The sequence below is a fragment of the Gobius niger genome, assembly GCF_951799975.1.
Source record: "Gobius niger genome assembly, chromosome: 17".
Classification (NCBI taxonomy): Eukaryota; Metazoa; Chordata; class Actinopteri; order Gobiiformes; family Gobiidae; genus Gobius; species Gobius niger.
In genome coordinates, this window is record NC_136868.1 from 12,503,011 (window position 1) to 12,524,296 (window position 21,286).

Genomic DNA, 21,286 nt, shown 5'->3' on the forward strand with positions numbered 1-21,286 from the left:
GAAAGGTGGGATGAGGGCACAAAAACCAAAACGGCTGTAGCTGCACGGCCAAAAGAGGGACAGGTGCTCACCTTAATCACAGCCCCAATAATGACAAGACGAAGTGAAGTTCCCACACTCCAGCGTGTCATTAGACTGCTGCTTGGCGCTCATTTCTCTTCTGATTCCGCAGGTTTCTGAGTGTCCTAACCCTGATTCGTGCCAAAGAGGAGGACAGCGGGAACTACACAATGCAAGTGACGAGTGGACACCAAAGCCGCAGCATTAGCTTCACTTTACAAGTCAAAGGTGAGGCATTTAAAGAAGTAACTTGTTTGCCTTAATAAATCCTCTCCGTAGTCCCTCTGGGTAAGTGTTATTGGGATGATTGGGGGGTCCTTCATCTCCCCCTGGTGTTTCTGGCCATAGAACTACCCTTGCAGCAGAATCGCGAAGAAGAAGCTAACAGGCTAACGGGCAAAGCTAACTGTGGGCTAGCGCCACTTAAGCAGTATTTACAGCCAAGTTTGAGTAAAAAATAAATATCTCCATTGTGTCATTGAGTTGTGGCCCAATGTACAATATCCCTCTCTCCATTTGTCTTTTCTTTTCAGTGTAAGATTTACTCTCACTCTCAAAAAAAAACCGCAAAATGCTACGTCACCGGCAGTGGCGCTTTTGGCCTCTAGGGGCATGATTTACTTAGTTCTGCTTTAAAGCTCATTATTGGATATATGTTTTCTTTTACAGTCAAAGGAAAACTTCAAATCATTTTGCGTAAATCGTGAGGTAAAAATCATTTTAGACAGTTTTACTGACTTAAGACGCTTGATTTTATATTAGTATATAGTAAAAAAAAAAAAAAAGTTTTGTAGAGTAGCACAAAGCACAAAGGAAGATATTATATTGAGAGGCTTGCGACTCTCCAAGGACAACCTTAGCCTCTTGACCCTCGCCATAACCAAGTGCATTTTTTCCAGTTCAGCTTTGCACAAATCTAAAATGTCAGCCTATAGGCCAGAATAACGCCTCATTTGAAAGCTAAGACCTACAAAACTGGTCTAGAAGGATCCATTTCCTCGCCTTGTTGCTTCGTTATCATCACTTTTTTGGCATTTTCCTTCATTTTTCGTCACATTTCTTATCACTTTTTCATTACCTTTTTGTTTGTTTGTTTTAGTTTTTGTTTGTTTCGCTTCTGTTGCTTTACTGTTGCCATTTTGTGACTTTTTTCAATAAGCTTTTAGATTCGGGTTAAGCCAAACTGGAGAAAATGTGCTCAGTTCAGGCAGGTTTTAAGAGGTTTAACGCACATCATGATTTGCACACAATTCCTTAAGTCTTTCTCTCTCTTTTCCCGAACACTGGGTACATTTGTCTTTATTTGCTTTATTTGTTATATAAGATTACTGAACAGAGTTTTTTACTGTTCTGTGTGCTATGTGCTTTGTGTGTGAGCAGCTTTTGGCGACAAATGTGCAGTGTTTAGAAAAATGTGTGCTTTATGTTTATTGTCAAGTCTTTGGTACAACCTTTATCCACAACATCTTGAGGAGAAAAGCTGGTCCTTGTAAATATAGTTTGAGCGATGAGTTTACGTTGCTCAGAAAATGTCAGCTCTAATTTTACATATCCTCTCCTGTCCCGTTCCAGTGCCTGCTTTTATTGTGGACCTCATGGACATCCATCACGGCTCAGCCTCTGGCCAGGCTGTGGTCTGCATCGCCCGAGGCCAACCCACTCCTGAAGTCGAGTGGTTTGTCTGCAAAAACATCAAAAAGTGAGCTCTCAGCCCCCTTCCATTTTTGTAAACACATATTATTTTGTCATTCAAGTTAAACGCCGTCCCTCTTTTTTCTACAGCTGCGCCAATGATACGGCCTCCTGGGTGCCTCTGGCCGCCAACTCCTCCCACGTCACGATGGACGCCCACATGGACGAAGAGAACAATCTGGAGAGCCAGGTGCTGTTCGGTCACCTGGAAAACACGCTGGCTGTTCGCTGTTTGGCTAAAAACGACATGGCCGCTGTGAGCAGAGAGGTCAAGCTCGTGTCTAGTGGTAAGGACGACACTTTAATCTCTCACCCCCTCAGTTCGGCTTTATCCAAATCTAAAAGCCACTCGACTGGAGAGCAACAGTTGAAAGCTAAGGCCGACAAAACAAATACTTTTTTGTTCTCACTTTTTGGTCACATTTTTGTCACATTGTTGTCCCTTTTTCATCACATTTTCATCACACTTTTTTGCCACATTTTCGTCCATTTTTTGTCACATTTTCATCATTTTTTTTGCCACATTTTTGTCACTTTTTTGCCACATTTTTGTTAATTTTTCGTCACATTTTCGTACATTTTTCATTACTTTTTTGTCACATTTTTGTCACATTTTCGTCACATATTTGTCACAATTTTTGTCACATTTTTTGTCACATTTTTGTCACTTTTTCATCACATTTTGTCACTTTTTCGTCACATTTTGTCACTTTTTCGTCACATATTTGTCACAATTTTTGTCACATTTTTTGTCACATTTTTGTCACTTTTTCATCACATTTTGTCACTTTTTCGTCACATTTTGTCACTTTTTCGTCACATATTTGTCACAATTTTTGTCACATTTTTTGTCACATTTTTGTCACTTTTTTGTCACATTTTTGTCACTTTTTCATCACATTTTGTCACTTTTTCGTCACATATTTGTCACAATTTTGGTCACATTTTTTGTCACATTTTTTGTCACAATTTTTGTCACATTTTTTGTCACATTTTTGTCACTTTTTCATCACATTTTGTCACTTTTTCGTCACATTTTCGTCACATTTTTGATACATTTCTGTCACTTTTTCGTCACATTTTTGTCGCTGTTTTGACACTTTTTTCAAGAATCTTTTCGATTTGGTCAAAGCCGAACTGGAGAATATGTGCTCGGTTCAAGTGCATGTTACGAGGTTAAAGGACATTACTAGCAACTTTTCTTCCCATTCTTTCTTGTTTTTTGTCTATTTTAGTGTTTCTTCTGTGCTGCTTCCACCGAGTCACTTCCACTCCTCACGCTTTAAAGTGTAACCTGGCTTTTTAGGGGGCGAGTCGTGTATTTGCGGCCCCACTTAGAGCTGTCACTGTTGGGGCAGCTGTCAGAGGATGAGTTAGACTAAGTGCCCGTCTCTCTCTTTCCAGCCTGATAATTCGGGGAAACCAGAGACCGTTAGGGCCTTTTGGTTTGTCCCAGATGAGCCTCCCACCACCACCACCCCTTACTCACTCGCACACTCACCCTCTAATCTCAACAGCAAGCCCAGCCTAAGTGTCCCAGAACCCCTCCCCCCCATTGACTGTATCTTATCTTTCCCCGCATACCTTTTGCTCTCGGCCACTAAAAGCTGTCACCCATACCGTCCGCCGCAGCCGTTTAAAGCACCATTTTACATACCGTACAAGTGTTTTTGACCCTCTTGCTCTTAAACAGGTCCTCACCCCGAGCTGACTGTAGCCGCCGCTGTGCTGGTGCTGCTGGTCATTGTCATCATCGCACTCATTGTGTTGGTTGTCATATGGAAACAGGTACTGGTGCCACCCTCGAGCAAATGCCATTGTCATTTATTCACTCATTCACTCATTGTATTTCCATTTTTGCACTGTTGAGAATATTTCCACCTCCTCATGCATTTGATATAAAAACAAGCCATTTTAATGAAGCAGCCAGTATGTTAATGCTTTGAATCAATCTAAGCAGTGCTTTGAAAAGATTTGAATCAATCTAAATGAATAAACTTGAAAAAAAGCACAAAGAATTAACCGACCATAACATGACCCAAAAGCGATGAAAAAACAAGTGACAAAAACGTAACAAAAAGCCACAAAAACGCAACAAAACAGCGACGAAAACGAGACAAGTATGAGAAAGAGAATGCGACAAAACAGCAACAAAAACGAGGATGAAAATGTATGAGAAAAGACACAAAAAAAGTGAGGAAAAAGATCCATTTAGATAAGTTTTGTGGGTCTTCGCTTTCAAATGAGGCACTGCCCTATAGGCTGTAAGAGACTTTTAGATTTAGGTAAAGCTGAAGTGGAGAAAATGTGCTTGGTTAAGGCGGGGGTTAAGAAGTTAATGGAACTTTCTTTGGTTCAGTTTGTTTTGTACAAATTCACTAAAATGTCACTGTGAAACTTCAGCGAGCACCTATCGAATACTACCAAAGTATCTAGTGCTTTTCTAGTTGAGCATTCAGAGCTGTTTTACATGACGAAACCACAAATACATCCATACGTTTGGGAAAGGCTAATGGAAAGTCTTGAAAACAGCAACAGTATAAATTACGCCAGTGGTTACGAACCTTCTTTGTTTCATGTAGCGCTTGACTTTTACACTCTAAGTACCCCCCAAATTCAAGGATCCTGCCAATATTTGTACAAAGTGATGCACTAAAGTCAGATTATTGAGTATTTAGTAGCACTGCATTCAAAAAGAAGCTAATATCCTCAAATTCAGACATTTTACTGAAAAAAAACATTGCTACAATTATTTATCTGTGAAAATAAATGAAATACTACGCTACTTGATTCTTGATAATTCCCAGTACCCCTTGCTTTGTGCTCAAGTACTTTTTGAGTTTGTTGCCGAAATTTTTTGGCAACGGAGGAACTGCTTCCTTAAACAATTACTCGACTCAACTACCAATATTGTATTTTTTTTTTAAAAACCTGCAAACGTAAAGCAGTGTTTGATCTGTGTGGCATCTTGAGAAACATCCCCGACCTAAACACACTTTGTATTTTTCCTCACAGAAACCCAGGTATGAGATCCGCTGGAGGGTGATCGAGTCCGTGAGCCCGGACGGTCATGAATACATCTACGTGGATCCCATGCAGCTTCCCTACGACTCGAGATGGGAATTCCCTCGCGACCGACTGGTGCTCGGTGAGACATTTCCACCATTAAAACGTTTGCTCATTTACTGAATCACTGAGCCACTCCTGCTGAGATGGCCCTCACGTCTATCGCTCTTGCCTTTGAAGTGATGCAGTGATAAGCTAATCTACTTTGGGGGTCTGTCTGGCGGCTTGTTGGGAGAATCAAGGACAAACTGTTTGGGAGTCGCACATGAGGAAACACGGGCTAAATGTGTTTGTGTAAATCCCTCACTGTCTGCTTTACTGAGCGCTTTCATCCCGTGTGACCGACAGGCCGTATACTGGGCTCTGGAGCGTTTGGGAAGGTGGTCGAGGGCACGGCTTACGGGCTCAGCCGCTCGCAGCCCGTCATGAAGGTGGCAGTGAAAATGCTCAAACGTGAGTATAAAAGAGGAGCCAAACTCAAACTGAAATCTTTTGTGAGTTTTGTGATTGAAAATAGGCAAAAAGCGAGGAGTCAGGTTACTAAACCCCTTAACCCCCGCATTTACCGAGGACTTTTTCTTCAGTTTTACCCAAATCTAACTTCTTGACTGGAGATTACATTCTGTAGGCCAGTGTAACACCTCATGTGAAAGCTACAACTCATCTAAGATTCTTCCTTGTTGTAGTTGTTATAGTTGTTTGTTTGTTTGTTTGTTTTGCCACATTTTTGTCACACTTTTGTCCTATTTTTTTTTCATGTTTTTGTCCCATTTTTGTCAAGTTTTTGCCACATTTTTGTCCCATTTTTGTAAATTTTTTGTAAGTTTTTGTCTAATTTTTGTCCCGTTTTTGCCACATTTTTGTTCATTTTTTGTAAATTTTTGTCCCAATTTTTGTCCCATTTTTGTGAAGTTTTCGCCCAATTTTTGCCTCATTTTTGTCACGTTTTCATTGCTTTTTTTTTTTTTTAAATGTTTTGGCTACATTTAGTTTGTTGTGTAATGTAGCTGTGATCAAGCCACAAAAATGTGACCAAAACAAGTCAAAAAAGCAGGAAAAACGTGATGAAAACCACCAGTAAGGGCGAAAACATGACAATCATGAAGAGGAAGAAGCTTAATCAGTTTTGTAGCTTTCAAATGAGGCATCACACAGGCGTATAGGCTGTAAACTTTTAGATTTGGGTAAAAATGAACTGGAGAAAATGTGCTTGTTAAGGCGGGGGTTAATAAGGTACATAACTAAATGGACTCATTAAGTGATTATCTATGATCACCTGTAGTTTTAGTTGGTAATAGGTTTGACTCACTGATTTATTCTGCATTTTAATTTGATCAAGATTCATATTTGGTGATGTTTTGCTCAAGTATAAAGTTAAATAAATTTGTTTTACCTTTTCTAGCCACCGCCCGCTCCAGTGAGAAACAGGCCCTGATGTCCGAACTCAAGATTATGACCCATCTTGGACCTCATCTGAACATTGTCAACCTTTTGGGAGCATGTACTAAGTCAGGTAAATAGCTTTAGATGCCAGCTATGGGCAGTTTAGATGGATATTATGGGTTATCTTTTAGTCTTTTTGGATAAGATCAGACTAGACACTGATGCTGGTGCACCCCCTGTGTGTTGTGTTTTCATTAGGTCCTATCTACATTATCACTGAGTACTGCTTCTACGGAGATCTGGTCAACTATCTGCACAAGAACAGAGAGAGCTTCCTCAGTCTCAACACTGAAAAGACCAAGACATCAAAGGACCTAGACATCTTTGGGATCAACCCGGTAGACGAGAGCAGCAGGAGGTACAAAACTGTTCATTCACAAAACATAGGCTCTGGCGTTTGACCTGTGACTCTCTAGAAATGACAATATTTCTTATCAGTCGACTGAATAGAGCAGTATAATTAGGACTTGATTGTGAAAGTAGGAGAGAGTCACTTTATGTTCATTTCCAGCTTGGTTTTAGCTGTAGAATCTGGCAACTCTAATTGTGGGGCTCATTCAAACTGCGTCTTGTTTTACTGATAACGATTGTAATGTTAACCTCTTACCCCCACCTGAGCCGAGCACTTTTTCTCCAGTTTGGCTTTGCCCAAATCTAAAAGCTTCTTGAAAAAAAGTGACAAAACAGCGACAAAAACAAGGATGAAAACGCAAGAAAGAAGTGACAGAAAAGCATCAATCGCACAACTAAAAAAACAAAAAAGTGATGGAAAGCAACAAAAAAGCCATAAAAACAGATAAATACACAACAACATGCTGCGATCAGATTTGTAGGCCTTAGCGTTCAAATGACGCTCTCACACTGGCCAATAGGCTGTAAGCTCTCCGGTCACAAAGCTTTTAGATTCAGGTAATGCTGAATTGGAGAAAATGGACTTGGTTAAGGCGGGAAGTAAGAGGTTAACATTACAATTGTTATCAGTTAAACCAATGATAGGATTTAAAGGGATATTTAAGGCCTCATTTCCTAGTTATCCAGAGTGTTGTTGATTTCTGGAGTTTAGTGGTGCTAGGCTAGTGCATGTCTATGGTAACTAGTAGCCTGCATTAAAAACAGTCTGACCCAAGCACAGTGCACCTGAGGGAAATGACTTATAACATCAGACTACCCATATAAATGTCTGTGTTGACTGAATTTTTTTTGAAACATAATTATTTTGCTTTTAAAAGAACTTTTATTTGAGCAGCATCAGCTTCCTGGTTGTAAGCTACGCAGGGGCAGAGAGATCTGCACCGGATCTGCAGTAGTTTGTTTACCTGCGGCCGGCATTACTACACGTGGAATTCATAAAGGAGCTTTCTACAAATCAGATATGGCAACGTTTGGAGGACGACCTGATGATTTTGAAGAGCTTATTAATGCAGGCTACTAGCTACCATAGACATGCACTAGCCTAGCACCACTAAACTCTTCAAATATAAGGACTGCATGAATTAAAAAACAAAATTAAATCTCCAGAAATCAACAGCACAACTAGGAAATGAGGCCCTATGTCAAAAATCCTGAAATATCCCTTTAAACACAGGTTGGATTATCTCGTTTGGACTTGAAGAAAGGATGCCTTCAAAGATTATGCCTGAACTCATTCATTATCAACAACAACATGCTGACCTCATATCTGGGAACACAAATATGTCACGTTTACAAAATATGAACAAAAAAAACATATTCACCTTGCCTTTAAATGTTTACGCAGGATTATTCATACAGTTTTAGCCTCAGCAGGTACAGGAACAAGACACCCTAAGATGGATTACCTCAGATCCCTTTAACCAAATTTGACTGTTACATCCACTGAAACAATTTGGGCCCCTATTATCTGCAACTCTATCACCGATCGAGCAATTGTCTGGCATCTTCAGCTAATCGAATGCCGGTCTGGAGTGGCCTCAGATTTCAGCCAAATTGCATTCTGTAGGAGTTACCTGTTAATTGGCTCCCCTTCAGAGGAGCTTCGCCGAGACTACAGCGCCTCTTCCTCCTCCTCCCCCTCTCCCTCTCGCTCCGTCTCTTGCCAATACATTTATGACTCACTGCGACCACACCTCAAAATGACCAGAATTAAATTGAATCAGGGTTTACCATGCTAGTGCCCAAACCTCAGCTTCCCCTCTGCCAGTCTTAGTGAATTGAGAAGATTTCTGAGCACAAATAGGTCGCTTTTCGTGCATTGTTTGGTTTTGGCAAAGTTCTTAAAATCTGTGTGTCATAATACACACATCCCTAGAGATTTGGTTAAATGCTTTGGAGTAGTTAGCATATGTTTTCTTGTTTTCCCACACAGCTACGTGATCCTGTCCTTTGAGAGCAAAGGCGATTACATGGACATGAAGCAGGGGGACAACACTCAGTATGTGCCGATGCTGGAGATGAGCAGCTCCTCCAAATACTCAGACATCCAGACCAACTACGACCACCCCCCATCACAGAAGTCCTCCACCGGTGAGGAAACCGCGCTTCACTTCACATTTGTTGCTGGGCTTTCTTGACTTGTAATGAAACATACATCACGCTTTTGTTTTAATGTTTCCTTATCAATTATTTGACTTAATCCTGTTCATCTATGCCACTGCAGAAGCGCTCTGATCAGTTTTTCTAGGATTTTGCTACATTGTTCTGTGCACAAGCGTGTTCATCAATGCCATCAATATGCCAGCATGTCATGAACTGAAAGTGAAAGCCCATTCGCACTTTTTTCCTCATTTCATGTACTGTAAACTCAGACAACACTGCATCTAATTATAAAACATTTGTATCAATTTCATAAACTTACAGATTAGTTAGGGAGTGAGTTCTCGTGTTTTTTGTAAAAGTGACCCTGAGGTTTTGTAAAACTCATCCGTGTGAAGAATTTGGATGAGTTAGGCGTGAGATGGAACATAACTAGTAGGGGTGTAACGGTACGCTAAAATTGTATTCGGTTCGGTTCACGGTTTTGGAGGGCTCGGTTCGGTTAATTTTCGGTACAAATAAATAAGAACTAACAAAAATTTTCTTTTGAAAAGCTGCCAATACACAATAGAATTCTTGCATAAAATAAATAAAAGTGACCCATTTGGGTGATATTTTAAATAAATTGCACTCTTATAATGAGAGTTACTGTAAACTCATGAGAACCATGTGGATTCAACTCAACAAAAAGGCCACAGTGAACGGCTTTTTACTCTCGTCTACTCGCCAAACTACTGTCCTGATACTCTAGACTCACCAGACACAGTAAGAAGAGGGTTTAAATGAGAGTGAGGCCCAGAGTCTGCGCAGAGAAAACATGAGAGCTGCGCCCGGGACACAGGTGACATGATGCAGCCGCGGAGGAGCCGCGCATGAGGCGAAGCGAGCACCGGGAGACAGACGGCCGAGCGGGACACGAGCGGAGAAGCACTCGCGCTTTGGAAGAGACAAGGGGAAGGCGGTCGGTCTCTCCTGCTCATTCACTTCACCAGACTACTCCGTTTTGGTGTTATATGTGGCGAAGTAGGCGGAGAGTGAGTGCGCGCTGGAAGAGCCTGTCCCCGTAACAACAACGCGTATAGGAAGAACCGGCTCTGAGCGCTGGTGTAACTTTTTGGCTGAAGTGCGGACGTGACGGGATATTGTAGCGAGGCTCAAGACTTTTAATCAAATACTTAAAGCCAGCGCCTGTAGTTTCTCTCGGCTACTCATGCAGCTTCAATGTACGTCACTCAATAGCGTCCGTGCGGAAACTCGCGTAGGAACTTTGTTCCGCGGCACTTAATATGACGCTAATAATAAATTTACATTATTTAATGAAAATAATACACCGAAACGGTACGCAAGTGGACCGAACCGAACAGGCCGAACCGAACGGTTCAATACATCCCCGTGAACCGTTACACCCCTAATAACTAGCATTTTAATTTTGTGGCTTCGTCTTTCATTGTTTGCAATAAAACAAGAATACAGAAAACAGGCTGAACGCCACACATTGATGTTGAGGCATAAACAACAAACTAAATATGTGTCTGGCATGTTAACAGCACACAAACAGTTCAGATAACTGTAGCATAAAGAACATACCAAACTCACTCTCACTCCAAATCACTAAATCCATTGAAATCTTCATTGGTGTAACTGCACTGTTGACAAGCCTCTCCCGGCAGCACGTTTTACAAGCTCTCATTTGCAGCACTCGTTCTCTAGCTGTGGCCATCTAGCTTTTACGCAGGTACAGGGGCTTTAATGCCTGTTTTGTTTTGGTGGATTATGATGGATACACCCATGTCAGAGTTTAGGCCTGGTACTGCCCTCTAATTACACAGGGAGGATAATTGTAGCACATACATTATAATAATGCTCAGCTTCTCCCTGCTATTAGTAAAAGCCAGGTTTGGCCCGACTCTATATTTACAGTAGCTAACTCTGTGTTTGTTTTAGGGGAGAGCGAGATCGACATCCTGCTGACTGACGACATGAACGAAGGCCTCACCACCACCGATCTGCTCAGCTTCACGTACCAAGTGGCCAAAGGCATGGAGTTCCTGGCGTCCAAGAATGTAAGTCAAGCTGCAGCCCCTGGAGTGAAGGAAATGCTGATGAATGAATGTGGACTTTGTGGCAGAGGCGGTCACATGCCACGGAGGACCGGCGGCTTGTCGACGGGCTGCTTGTGAATCTGTGCCATGTGTGATGACAGCTGTGTCTGCCAAAAGAAGCCAGCGGTGGTGCGATAAGCAGGGGCACAGCCTCGATTTAGCAGAGCAGGAAGACGAATCTACAGCCAGAAGCTTCATACTTATTATACTTAAATACCCACTGGTGACATACCCACTGGTGACATCTAAGGCGACGGCTGGCTCTTGCACAAAGGCCGGCTTTCTGAAGGAAAACGGAAAAGCATTAAATAAAGGATAAAAATATGCTAAGTCGCTGTAGGGACATAGACTGGAGGTTTTTATTCATTCATTGAAAATGTAGAAGAAGAAGCCATTGTTGTAGAATTGGTTTATATAACGCTTGAATGTGCTATGTTAACCTCTTAACGTTGCAGTTTCTCCAGTTCAGCTTTACCCAAATCTAAAAGGGGACGGCCTCTAGGCCACGTACGGCTCATTTGAAAGCTAAGACCTACAAAACTCATCTGAACAGATCTTTTTCCTCGCGTTGTTGCCGTGTTCATTTTTTAAACTTTTATTTTCATCGCTTTTTGTCACTCTTTTGTGGCTTTTTTGTTTTGTCACTTTTCTATTTCTCTTTTGTCGCATTTTCATCATTTTTTGAGTCCCGTTTTTGTCACTTTTCTGCTACTTTTTTTTTTACACTTTTGTCACTTTTTCATCTTTTTTTGTCTCATTTTTGTCACTAGTTTGACCCTTTCGTGCAAGAAACCTTTAGATTTGGGTAAAGCCAAACTGGTGAAAATGCGCTTGCTTGGTTCAGGTGGGGGTTAAGAGGTTTATTACAACTCCATCTCGCAATTATTTCCCCTAAATTGTGCACCCATAGAACCAAATCTCACTGGTGTTTTTCTTTTTTCTCTAGTGTGTGCATCGGGACCTGGCTGCCAGAAATGTGCTCCTCTCCCAGGGCAAGATCGTGAAGATCTGTGACTTCGGCCTGGCCCGGGACATCATGCACGACAACAACTATGTGTCCAAAGGAAGCGTAAGTCTGCAGTATTGTTGAATATTGTCACATCATCTTCTGTAGTAGCGTGTGAAGGTTTTTAACATTACTTTGCTTTGTAAACACCAGACCTTCCTCCCGGTTAAGTGGATGGCTCCCGAGAGCATCTTTGACAATCTGTACACAACTCTTAGTGACGTCTGGTCCTATGGCATCCTCCTTTGGGAAATCTTCTCTTTAGGTGAGCTTGAAGTTTTAAAACATCGCCAAAATCAGGCCAAATCCTTCACTTCAAATTGTCAAGCTGATGTGTTTTGCCTACAGGGGGCACTCCTTACCCAGGGATGGTTGTCGACTCGAGCTTTTACAACAAGATCAAGAGCGGCTACAGGATGTCAAAGCCCGAGCACGCTCCCCATGACGTGTACGTGATGAGCCGCATGATGCACTTTACCAACACTACACCATTGTTTAGATGCACATAACGTTTTTTTCTCACATATATCTAATGCATGAGCGTCAGTCAGACTTGTGTTTGAACTAGAATATTGTGCACAGTGCTGCTGCCGTGCGTCACAGCCAAATTACTGGGCACAGGTCGTTCCGTTCCTGTTCTTATGGTTTTGTTTTTTTGCAGGTACGAGGTGATGATGAAATGCTGGAACAGTGAACCGGAGAAGAGGCCGTCCTTCCTGGGCCTGAGTGACACCGTTTCTGCGCTGCTCCCCTCCAGCTACAAGAGAGTGAGTCCTCCTACGACCCCTCACCCCCACACCTGCTTCGTGCTTTTTTACCAGCAACACCCCTGACCCCCACATCTGATCCAAAACATTCTGTTCTTCACCACAGAGCATGTTTTTAAAAGAATTACCCTCCGGTGGAAAGCTCTCTATTAGTGAGGTAGTTAATCTTGTCAGCTTTTATGTTTTTAAGGTTGCACAGTTTCACACTTTTTTTTGCATATATACATAGGTTATTTTCATGAGAAATACCAGTGGCATCAGTGCAGCAAGACTTTCTGTGTTCTTTCCGTGTTCTCCCCGTGTTTGTGTGGGTTCCCTCTATCATCTTTAAAACCGTCTGTCCTGACCAAACCTAGCTCAAGACCCTGAGATGAGTTGCCCACTGCTCCTGATGGTTCACCCCTTTAAAGGAAGGGTCAAATACTTATCCCGCCATATTTCATGAAGCACACCTTTACCCTCTTTCTTTGAATGTCCAAATCTCATTCCGACTCTTCCCGCCTTTGAAATGTGATGATGTCCTCCCGTAATACTGTATGTGGCAGTCCCAAGCCTGTATAAATGGACAAAAGGGTGCATTACATTGGGCACGGATCACTCCATGCTTCTTATTCAGTGTGGAAACCTCCAAATGAAAGGGGGCAGTTGAAATTGACTTTATTGCAAAACAGGTTGAAAATAAACAGCTCAGACCTCCCAATTTCCTCCTTTAGTGGTTTAGCAGATCTACGTTTCTGTAAAACCCAAGCCTGCAAGTGCAGCTGTGTGTCTCAGTGGGCCGCTTCAATCTTGGTAGTGACGCAACTCAGTTGTCGCCTCCGCCTCCCAAACCTTAATGATCCCATTAAAAGCCCACATGGCACTCAAACAGCCCTCCTCCCTGCAGCCAGAGCAGCACCCGCTTCTATTTTAGCACCTCAGGCGGGATGCATGTGTGATTTCCAGGTTAAATCACAGTCTACAGCTGCTGGCAGGAAAATGCCTGATGTGCCACAGCTTAAAAAAAGGGCTAGACCTGAATCCTACATTTGTTTATAAGTGCTACTTTGTTGTACGTTTAACGCTGTGTGTGGTGCTCTCAGAATCAGACTGTATTGGCATGGATCAACTTTTTGGAACTTTAAACCCTGATACAGTATAATGTTAAATCCAGTACATATTTCATACTCTTTTCCCTCTTCCATGCTCAAAATGCCTGCCCACACTCTGGTAAATAGCGCACAGAGAAACCCATGCTCCAGAGGCTCAAAAAGTTTTCTTCCATGAAATTGCAATTATTCTGACCATCCATTTAACATCCATTGGTATTTGTTCGGTGGCAAACGAATCGTAATATTTATACCTATTTGATCTAATTTCGCAGCATTATGAGCGAGTCAACCATGAGTTCTTGAAGAGCGACCACCCGGCTGTGACCCGCATGTGCACAGAGAGCGACGACTACATCGGCATCACGTACAAGAACCAGGGCAAACTCAAAGACCGGGAGAGCGGCTTCGACGAACAGCGCCTCAGCTCGGACAGCGGATACATCATCCCCCTCCCCGACCTGGACCCCATCTCTGATGACGAGTACGGCAAGAGGAACAGGCACAGGTAACAGGCCACTATTGCATATACGAGCACCCGGATCCATTTGAACAGGGGTTTTCAAACTGTTGGCTGTTTTCTTGGCTCTATGTGGGGGTAATTAAGAGGAGCACCCGACCTGTATGGAATTTTGGGAAGTTCAAAATATCAAAACCATTATAGTAGTTGATAGATCACAACTTAGAGTCCTTTTCAAGCCCTCAGTTTAGTGTTTTCATTCCTGCTTTGGGTGACCAGATATTTCACATTAAAAACAGGGAACTGTAAAACTGATTAAAAACCTTTTTTCGAAAGTATATCGACAATTAACCTCTTACCCCCACCTTAACCGAGTGCATTTTCTTTAGCCCGGCTTTACCCACATCTAAAAGCTTGCAGCCTATAGGAAAAGTCTAACAGCTCATGTGAAAGCTCAGACCTACAATTGGACCTTTGTCCTTGCATTGTTGCCTTGTTGTCATCGGATTTTTGCCACTTTTTCATAATTTTTTTTGTCACTCTTTTGTTGCTTTTTTGGGGGCTCTTTTCATTGCGTTGTCAACCCATTTTTTTCTTCACTTTTTCATGAGTTTTGTCACTTTTTTTATTGCATTTTTGTCACTTTTTCCTTGTTTTTGTTGTATTTTCGTCCTTGTTTGCCTTTTGTTTTTGTTGCAATTTTGACACTTTTCTTCAAGAAGCTTTTAGACTTGGGTAATGCATATTTGGAAAAAATGTGCTCAGGTTCAGTGGTTAAAGTGACCGATCAGCGGTGAGATGAGAGACCTCCGAGCTTTTGAATGGGCTCAGTTGCCATGACAACTTTATGAGTGACGCACAAAAATTCCCACGGTTTCAAGTGAAAACGCTGCTTTGGGCACTGATGGAAAACTGGGACAAGTCAATGGTTTTGTGGTCATCTCAGGGGACAGAGGGCTCAAAACTGGGACTGTCCTGTGTAAACAGGGATGTCAGGTCACCCTATTCTTGCAAAAAAGGGCTGCATTGGGAATAAACGTCCACCATTTTAACCAGTGCTGGGGTCATTTAATCCAATTTGTTCCCATGTATTGCTACAGGGCAGTACGTAACTTCATGCACCGCCGAATCTGAACTAAACTTGTGTTTTTCTTGCAGTTCTCAAACATCCGAAGAAAGCGCCATTGAGACGGGCTCCAGCAGCTCGACTTTAGCCAAGCGCGAGGGCGAGACGTTGGAGGACATCACGCTTTTGGACGAAATGTGTCTAGACTGTAGCGACCTGGTAGAGGACAGCTTCCTGTGACCACAACCTTAAGGGACGACCAAAGACTCCAAAAGACTGTCTTCACACAGTAGACTTTTTTTTCAGAGGAAACCACTCCACGGTCTCGACGAGGCGTGTGATTGACTGTAACGGTACACGCTCCTCCACGCTCCCCTGGACACTGCCCCCTGCTGGCCTGGAGGAGTGACGGCGAATAAACTTGGGACGACAATGCCGACTCAGAGCCAGAAGCCTGACCAGATTAATGTTAGGAGTAAGGGAAAATGCATTGACTTTTGTGCGATAGAGCTTTACTGTATTGGGCATTTTGTTAACAGCAATATAAGCAAAAAAAGGGACAAATGAAACGTGCCACAAGAAGACACTCATCAGCCATAGAAAACCACTACAGATGCACTATTGGAGCGATATTAGCAGGTTGAAATCTCTCTGTCTGCAACGACCTGCCTTGAGAATCACATGATGCTGGCACAATCAGTAGCAAAGGGTAGGATTTTGAAAGCACAACATTTGGACTATTTTGTATCTTTTTTTTCTAGTTGCGACAAAGTGCAGTATTTTGATTTATTTTTGTACTTCATTGTGTATTATCTGAGTAGATGTTGACCGTAGCTCTTTTGGATAGAAGGTACAGTTATGAAAATACCTTTGTAAGCTTCTTCGCATTGTGTCTCCACCTTTTTTGCTCGAATGCAGAGCCCCAATTGGTTGCTATCAGCGTACGACCTTCCCAAATGAAATGTGATTGTATTGTAAATAGATCCAGAGTTGCTTTATATGAGTATTGGGATTACACTACACACGTATTTTGTACAGCACATATCCAGCTTCGGCGGCCATCTAATGTTAGCTTTACTAGACCATTCACAAGGGAATTCCATCGCGGATTTTTGAAGGACCAAAGCCGATTACTATGTTAAGGTACAAGCAATGACCTGGTGTCAGTATTTTGTGTACTCTTTTTGTAGGTGACGAGCTACTAGACCAGCTATGCCACTGCCTCGAAATCTGTCAATGTGACGTCATCTGCAATCAACTCTTGCACTTTTTATTTTCTTCCATTTTGATTTTGATGTTGCCAAATAGTATTAGACAGAAAGCTATGAAAAGCTAGAGCTGTAAAGAGGACTCCTGGTGTAAAAAAGCGGATGTGAATGTTTGGTGTGTGTGTTTACGGTACAGTGTTGATAATTGTAAGTAATGGCCCAATACAATGTTTTACTATATGCTTCAGTATTTCACGACATGTACATTCAGATGATTTATATTTCAATAAAAGGTTTATAATGAACTTGAATCTTTCAACATTAATATGACTAACTGCACTCTCCAGAGCAAAGGACTCCACTCACTCTTTACCCCTTCAGCCCTCAGGACAGAGGTACAGGGCGCTCAGATGCAAGATGGTTTGTTTCAGATGAAGCCTGTGACAACAATGAGTGTTCTCTGTTGTTCTGTTTCTGTATCAAACATGAATCAAACAAAAGAATTTCCATCTTTGGGGACAATAAAGCCTAAAGTCTAGTCTCGTCCAATAAAACACTAATACAAGGACTTAGAATGTACACAGTGATTGTCCCGCTCCAAACCATGAAGAAAGAACAATGTGTACAGGCTAAAAATATTGGTACACTTTGGTTAGAGTTGATACATTTCCTGCAACGGATATAAACCATGTTGGAGAAAGAAAATGTATAATCTTGTATGTGATTATCATAAGTGTTCATTTTTTGGTACAATTTTAATTCAACATAATATAATAATAAACAATAGAAGACAAGATAAAATTATATTTAGTGTGTATTCTCCTAGGACCTGAACTTTTGCATGGCATGAATCATTCTTTTCCCTTTGCTATTTTAGCTGATTGGGACCTGATTAGTGTGAAAACAAAAAATTATCATTTTACATGATGTCCATATATGTGGACATTTGGTAAACACTTTGTCTGTCTTCTCCAGGGCGTTCATCTGAATGAGCTTAAACCTGGAGAACATGATCTGGAAAGTGAAAGGTGGAATCAAAAAGTTATAAAAAATTACATTTATGCCCCCCCCCAAAAAAAAAACATTGTATTTGAACATATTGAAATATGCTTCGGTTTGCATATTAAGTGATACAAAATGTTCTCAGTAAAAAAAGAACTATTGCCGCCATATTTATCAACTAAATAAAGGCTTCTTTAATTTCTCTTCTCTCAAATACACAGCGGAATGATTGGGGGAGAATTGTAATTACCATATCTCTCCACGAGATGGGGCTAAGATGCCACAAATAGGAAGCAGATTCGAGTGTCCGGGTCTGAGTCCAGATGTCTGTGTCGAGCTGCAGGTGTCATTTAGTTTATGGCCCTGCAGCAGATTTTGACTTCTTCATTTAATAACAGGTTATATTCTGGTAACAGGTGAACCGTGAATTTCCCCCTTATGAGATCAAAAAAGTTATCTCACGGAAATGTCTGATACTGTTAGTAACTGTGGCATTGGCCTCATCCATTTTAGAGTGATGCTTACATTGCAGGAGTACCTAGAAAAAGTATGTAAAGTATACCTCCCGAAATACAGTATATGGTCATTGCAAAAAAGTATTTATCTGCAATCAGCACTACTACTACTACTATTATTGAAGTTACTGTATGCGTGCGTGGCTCTTAGAGGGGTTCAATTCCTGCAGGTTTGGTCTCAGGAGAGTTATTACTGAAGATATGTCTGAAAGTGCAACTGAATGTGACAACAACGCGTGTCAAACAGTCCCGCAAGTTGGAATAATTTACCCATCTCAATCGGCTCTATCTCAACCATCCATCTGTTTTCAATCACCTTGAATCAAATCTTTTCGATAATTATTTCAATGTGCTACTTACAAATTTCATATTTTTGGTTTCCATCACTGTGTTGGAACGTGTTTTATTTCCTGTGACTTGGCAATGCAGGTCTGACAATATGAACTGCTTGAAATAGAAATAAAAATAAAAATAGGGCTCTGGCTGGTCTGTTGAGTGAGTGTTCAGAGGAGGCCGATGGGGCAGACTGGCAGCCTCGCTTCCGTCAGTCTACCCCAGGGCAGCTGTGGCTACAATGCTTACCACCCTCGAGTATGGAGTGAATGACAGTCCATAGAAACGTCCGGAGCCAGCTGTCATTTGCTTATGGTTACAGGAAGGAGAAGGCCAATAAGTCCATTCTTAATTTTACGGTCTATGCTTATGAATGTGTTAACTGTGATTGTTAATGTTTATTGGTCGTGGAATTGTAAACAAGATGCTGCATCTCAACGGGCTTTTCCCACAAACAAATTCATTGATTCATCAAGTGGTCGCCTGTTGAAATATTTTGAGAGTCTTAAAGCAATACTACGTAACGTGTTTACCTTAATAAATCCTTTTTGTAGTCCCTCTGGGGGTAATACAAGTGTTAATGGGATGATTGGGGGGTCTTTCATCTCCCCCTGGTGTCTCTGGCCAGAAAACCACAATTGCAACTTGACTGCCACCGGACCGGAGCAACAGTACACACTAATGGAATCCCGAAGAAGAAGCTAACAGGCTAACGGGAAAAGCTAACTGTGGGCTAGCGTCACTTAAACAATATTTACAGCCAAGTTTGAGTGAAAAAAAAACTATTTCCAGTGTGTAATTGGATGTACAATATCCCTCTCTCCCTTCGTCTTTTCTGTCAGCGTAGTATTTACTCTCACGGACAACCTGCAGTTGCACTTATGGCAAGAGTTACTTAGTACAAAAGATTGATTTGGCAATGTCGTACACAGGCCTACTTTGAAGATAAACTAAGAATTGACTGGAGGACAATAATATAGTGATTATTTGCAACACGCTCACCATTTAAAGAAAACAAACAGGGGAAATACCCATTTGTTTTCATTGTGTTTGTTGCTGTGGGGTACGAATTGTTTTCTCTGTGGTGTACTGTGGGCCGCGGTGCACCTCGGCTTGTTCTGGAGGCAGTTGGTGAAAAGTCTTTTGCCGGTGGTCTGTTTTTGTGTATTCTGTTTTTGGGCCTAATGACGGCAAAGAAGTCTGGAGGTTAGAACGCGATACTGCAGAAGACTCCCCTCTCGGCGTCGTGATGTGAATATGTTTTTGTTTGATGAAGAAAAACAGGTAGTAAAGCACAATTGGCAGCACTTTAATGTTCAAAACAGTGAAGGAGGCCATTCTAAATGTGTTCACACACAGACAAACTGATGTAATTTAACACCTGGAATCAATATGTTTTAAGTTATATTTATTATCTCAATCTGTAACCTCTTAACCCCCACCTGTACCAACCACATTTTCTCCAGTTTGGCTTTTTTTGGCTTTACCCAAATCTCAAAGGTTTTTGGAAAAAGCGTTGTCAAAACAGCAACAAAAACAAGACAAAAATGTTAAGAAAATGAAACAAAAAAGCAAAAAAACGAAAGTGACAAAAAAGCGGCAAAAAAGCGGCAAAAAAGCGGCAAAAAAGCCACTAAACAGCCATAAAAATGTGACATAAATGTGATAAAAAGCATCAAAAAGTGACAAAAAAGTGACACTAAAATTCTGAAAAAGCAACAAAAAAGCAACAAAAAACAACAAAAAAATTACAAAAATGCAGCAAAAACTGACAAAAAAGTGTGTGATTTTTATGTGTGAAAAGCACTTTAGAAATAAACTTTACTTACTTTCTTACAAATGAGGTGTTAAACTGACCTATAGGCTGCTCACCTCCAGTCAAGAAGGTTTTAGATTTGGGTAAAGCTGAACTGGAGAACTGTGCTCGGTAAAGGCGTTAAGGTCAAGTGATCTAAAGTACTTTCGATCACTCTTCTTTCAGAGAGACTGCTTCAGATTAAGGCAAAGCATCTCGCCGGAAGCTATGATACTGATGATCAAGAGTTTGTGTGAGGTCCACAAACACCTGTCATTTCAGACTTCCTCTGTCAAACTAAATAAAGGTGCTCATTCGCTGTAAATGTGCGGAATTTACCATGGCCACCTGTGTCCTTTTATGTTTGGAATGTGCTGTATACGGAAAATGAGAAAGCTTCAATTAAAACATAGCAGAAAAATGATCAGTCTCTCTCCATGACTTTGTTCCCCATTGTGTTGGCCTCCCCATTAGTGACTCAAGCGGCGGTTAAAGTCCTTTGTTGTACATCGCACAAGCCTACTTTTGCACCTGCTTAGACATTTACAGAATTACATGTTGTTGTTTTGGAAGATACTATAGCAGCCCTAATTTACATGCTTTAAATATTTTAGCTCTTTTATGGAGATAATTCATCTTAATGCTGGATTTTATTTTTACGTTAAGTAAAGAACAACATTGTAACATAATAATGACCAAGTTAGATGCAGAAGAAGCTTTGAGACCCTTGGTCCGACTTATTCAGTTCAGTCTATTGAGAGCAGTAAACTATATCGGACACAGAGTCACAGTTGTAAAAGGGGTTAGGCAAAATAAGTCTTGGCTTCAGCCTAAACCCCTTCGGTCAGGCATCATTTAGATTAAATTCTTAATGTATGTGTTTTCTTATTGTATAATGTCTAAGATCTTTGGAAAACATGTGACATGTGATTTAAATGTTCATAATGACCGAAGAAAATAAATTAACTAACTAACTAACTAAATATTTGGAGTTCTTCCACTATTTTCACATGTAATTGTTTCTGACTTAAACACAGTATTTGATGCCAGAAAGCAAAGTGAATCTATATTAATTTATGCATAACAACACTCTATACATGTGTTTTTAATGGCATCACGCATAGTTCCAGCGGCCATTTTGAATACCAGCAAATGTGGCACAGATGTAGCAG

The 21,286-nt window shown here is 41.3% G+C and overlaps 1 protein-coding gene across 1 annotated transcript in view; it reads left to right on the forward strand.

Annotated features, from left to right (window-relative positions):
- pdgfra (platelet-derived growth factor receptor, alpha polypeptide) overlaps positions 1–16,735 on the forward strand; it is a 424,693-nt gene extending 407,958 nt beyond the window's left edge. Inside the window, exons 15-30 of the mRNA XM_079574850.1 lie at positions 173–288; positions 1,633–1,759; positions 1,843–2,039; positions 3,446–3,540; positions 4,768–4,900; positions 5,167–5,271; positions 6,221–6,331; positions 6,460–6,619; positions 8,606–8,763; positions 10,717–10,835; positions 11,821–11,943; positions 12,034–12,145; positions 12,229–12,328; positions 12,542–12,647; positions 14,011–14,243; positions 15,354–16,735. Of these exons, the coding sequence (XP_079430976.1) occupies positions 173–288; positions 1,633–1,759; positions 1,843–2,039; positions 3,446–3,540; positions 4,768–4,900; positions 5,167–5,271; positions 6,221–6,331; positions 6,460–6,619; positions 8,606–8,763; positions 10,717–10,835; positions 11,821–11,943; positions 12,034–12,145; positions 12,229–12,328; positions 12,542–12,647; positions 14,011–14,243; positions 15,354–15,501 (2,143 nt within the window). The 3' untranslated portion in view covers positions 15,502–16,735. The remainder of the gene's footprint in view (positions 1–172; positions 289–1,632; positions 1,760–1,842; positions 2,040–3,445; positions 3,541–4,767; positions 4,901–5,166; positions 5,272–6,220; positions 6,332–6,459; positions 6,620–8,605; positions 8,764–10,716; positions 10,836–11,820; positions 11,944–12,033; positions 12,146–12,228; positions 12,329–12,541; positions 12,648–14,010; positions 14,244–15,353) is intronic.
- Positions 16,736–21,286: the final 4,551 nt, after the last annotated feature.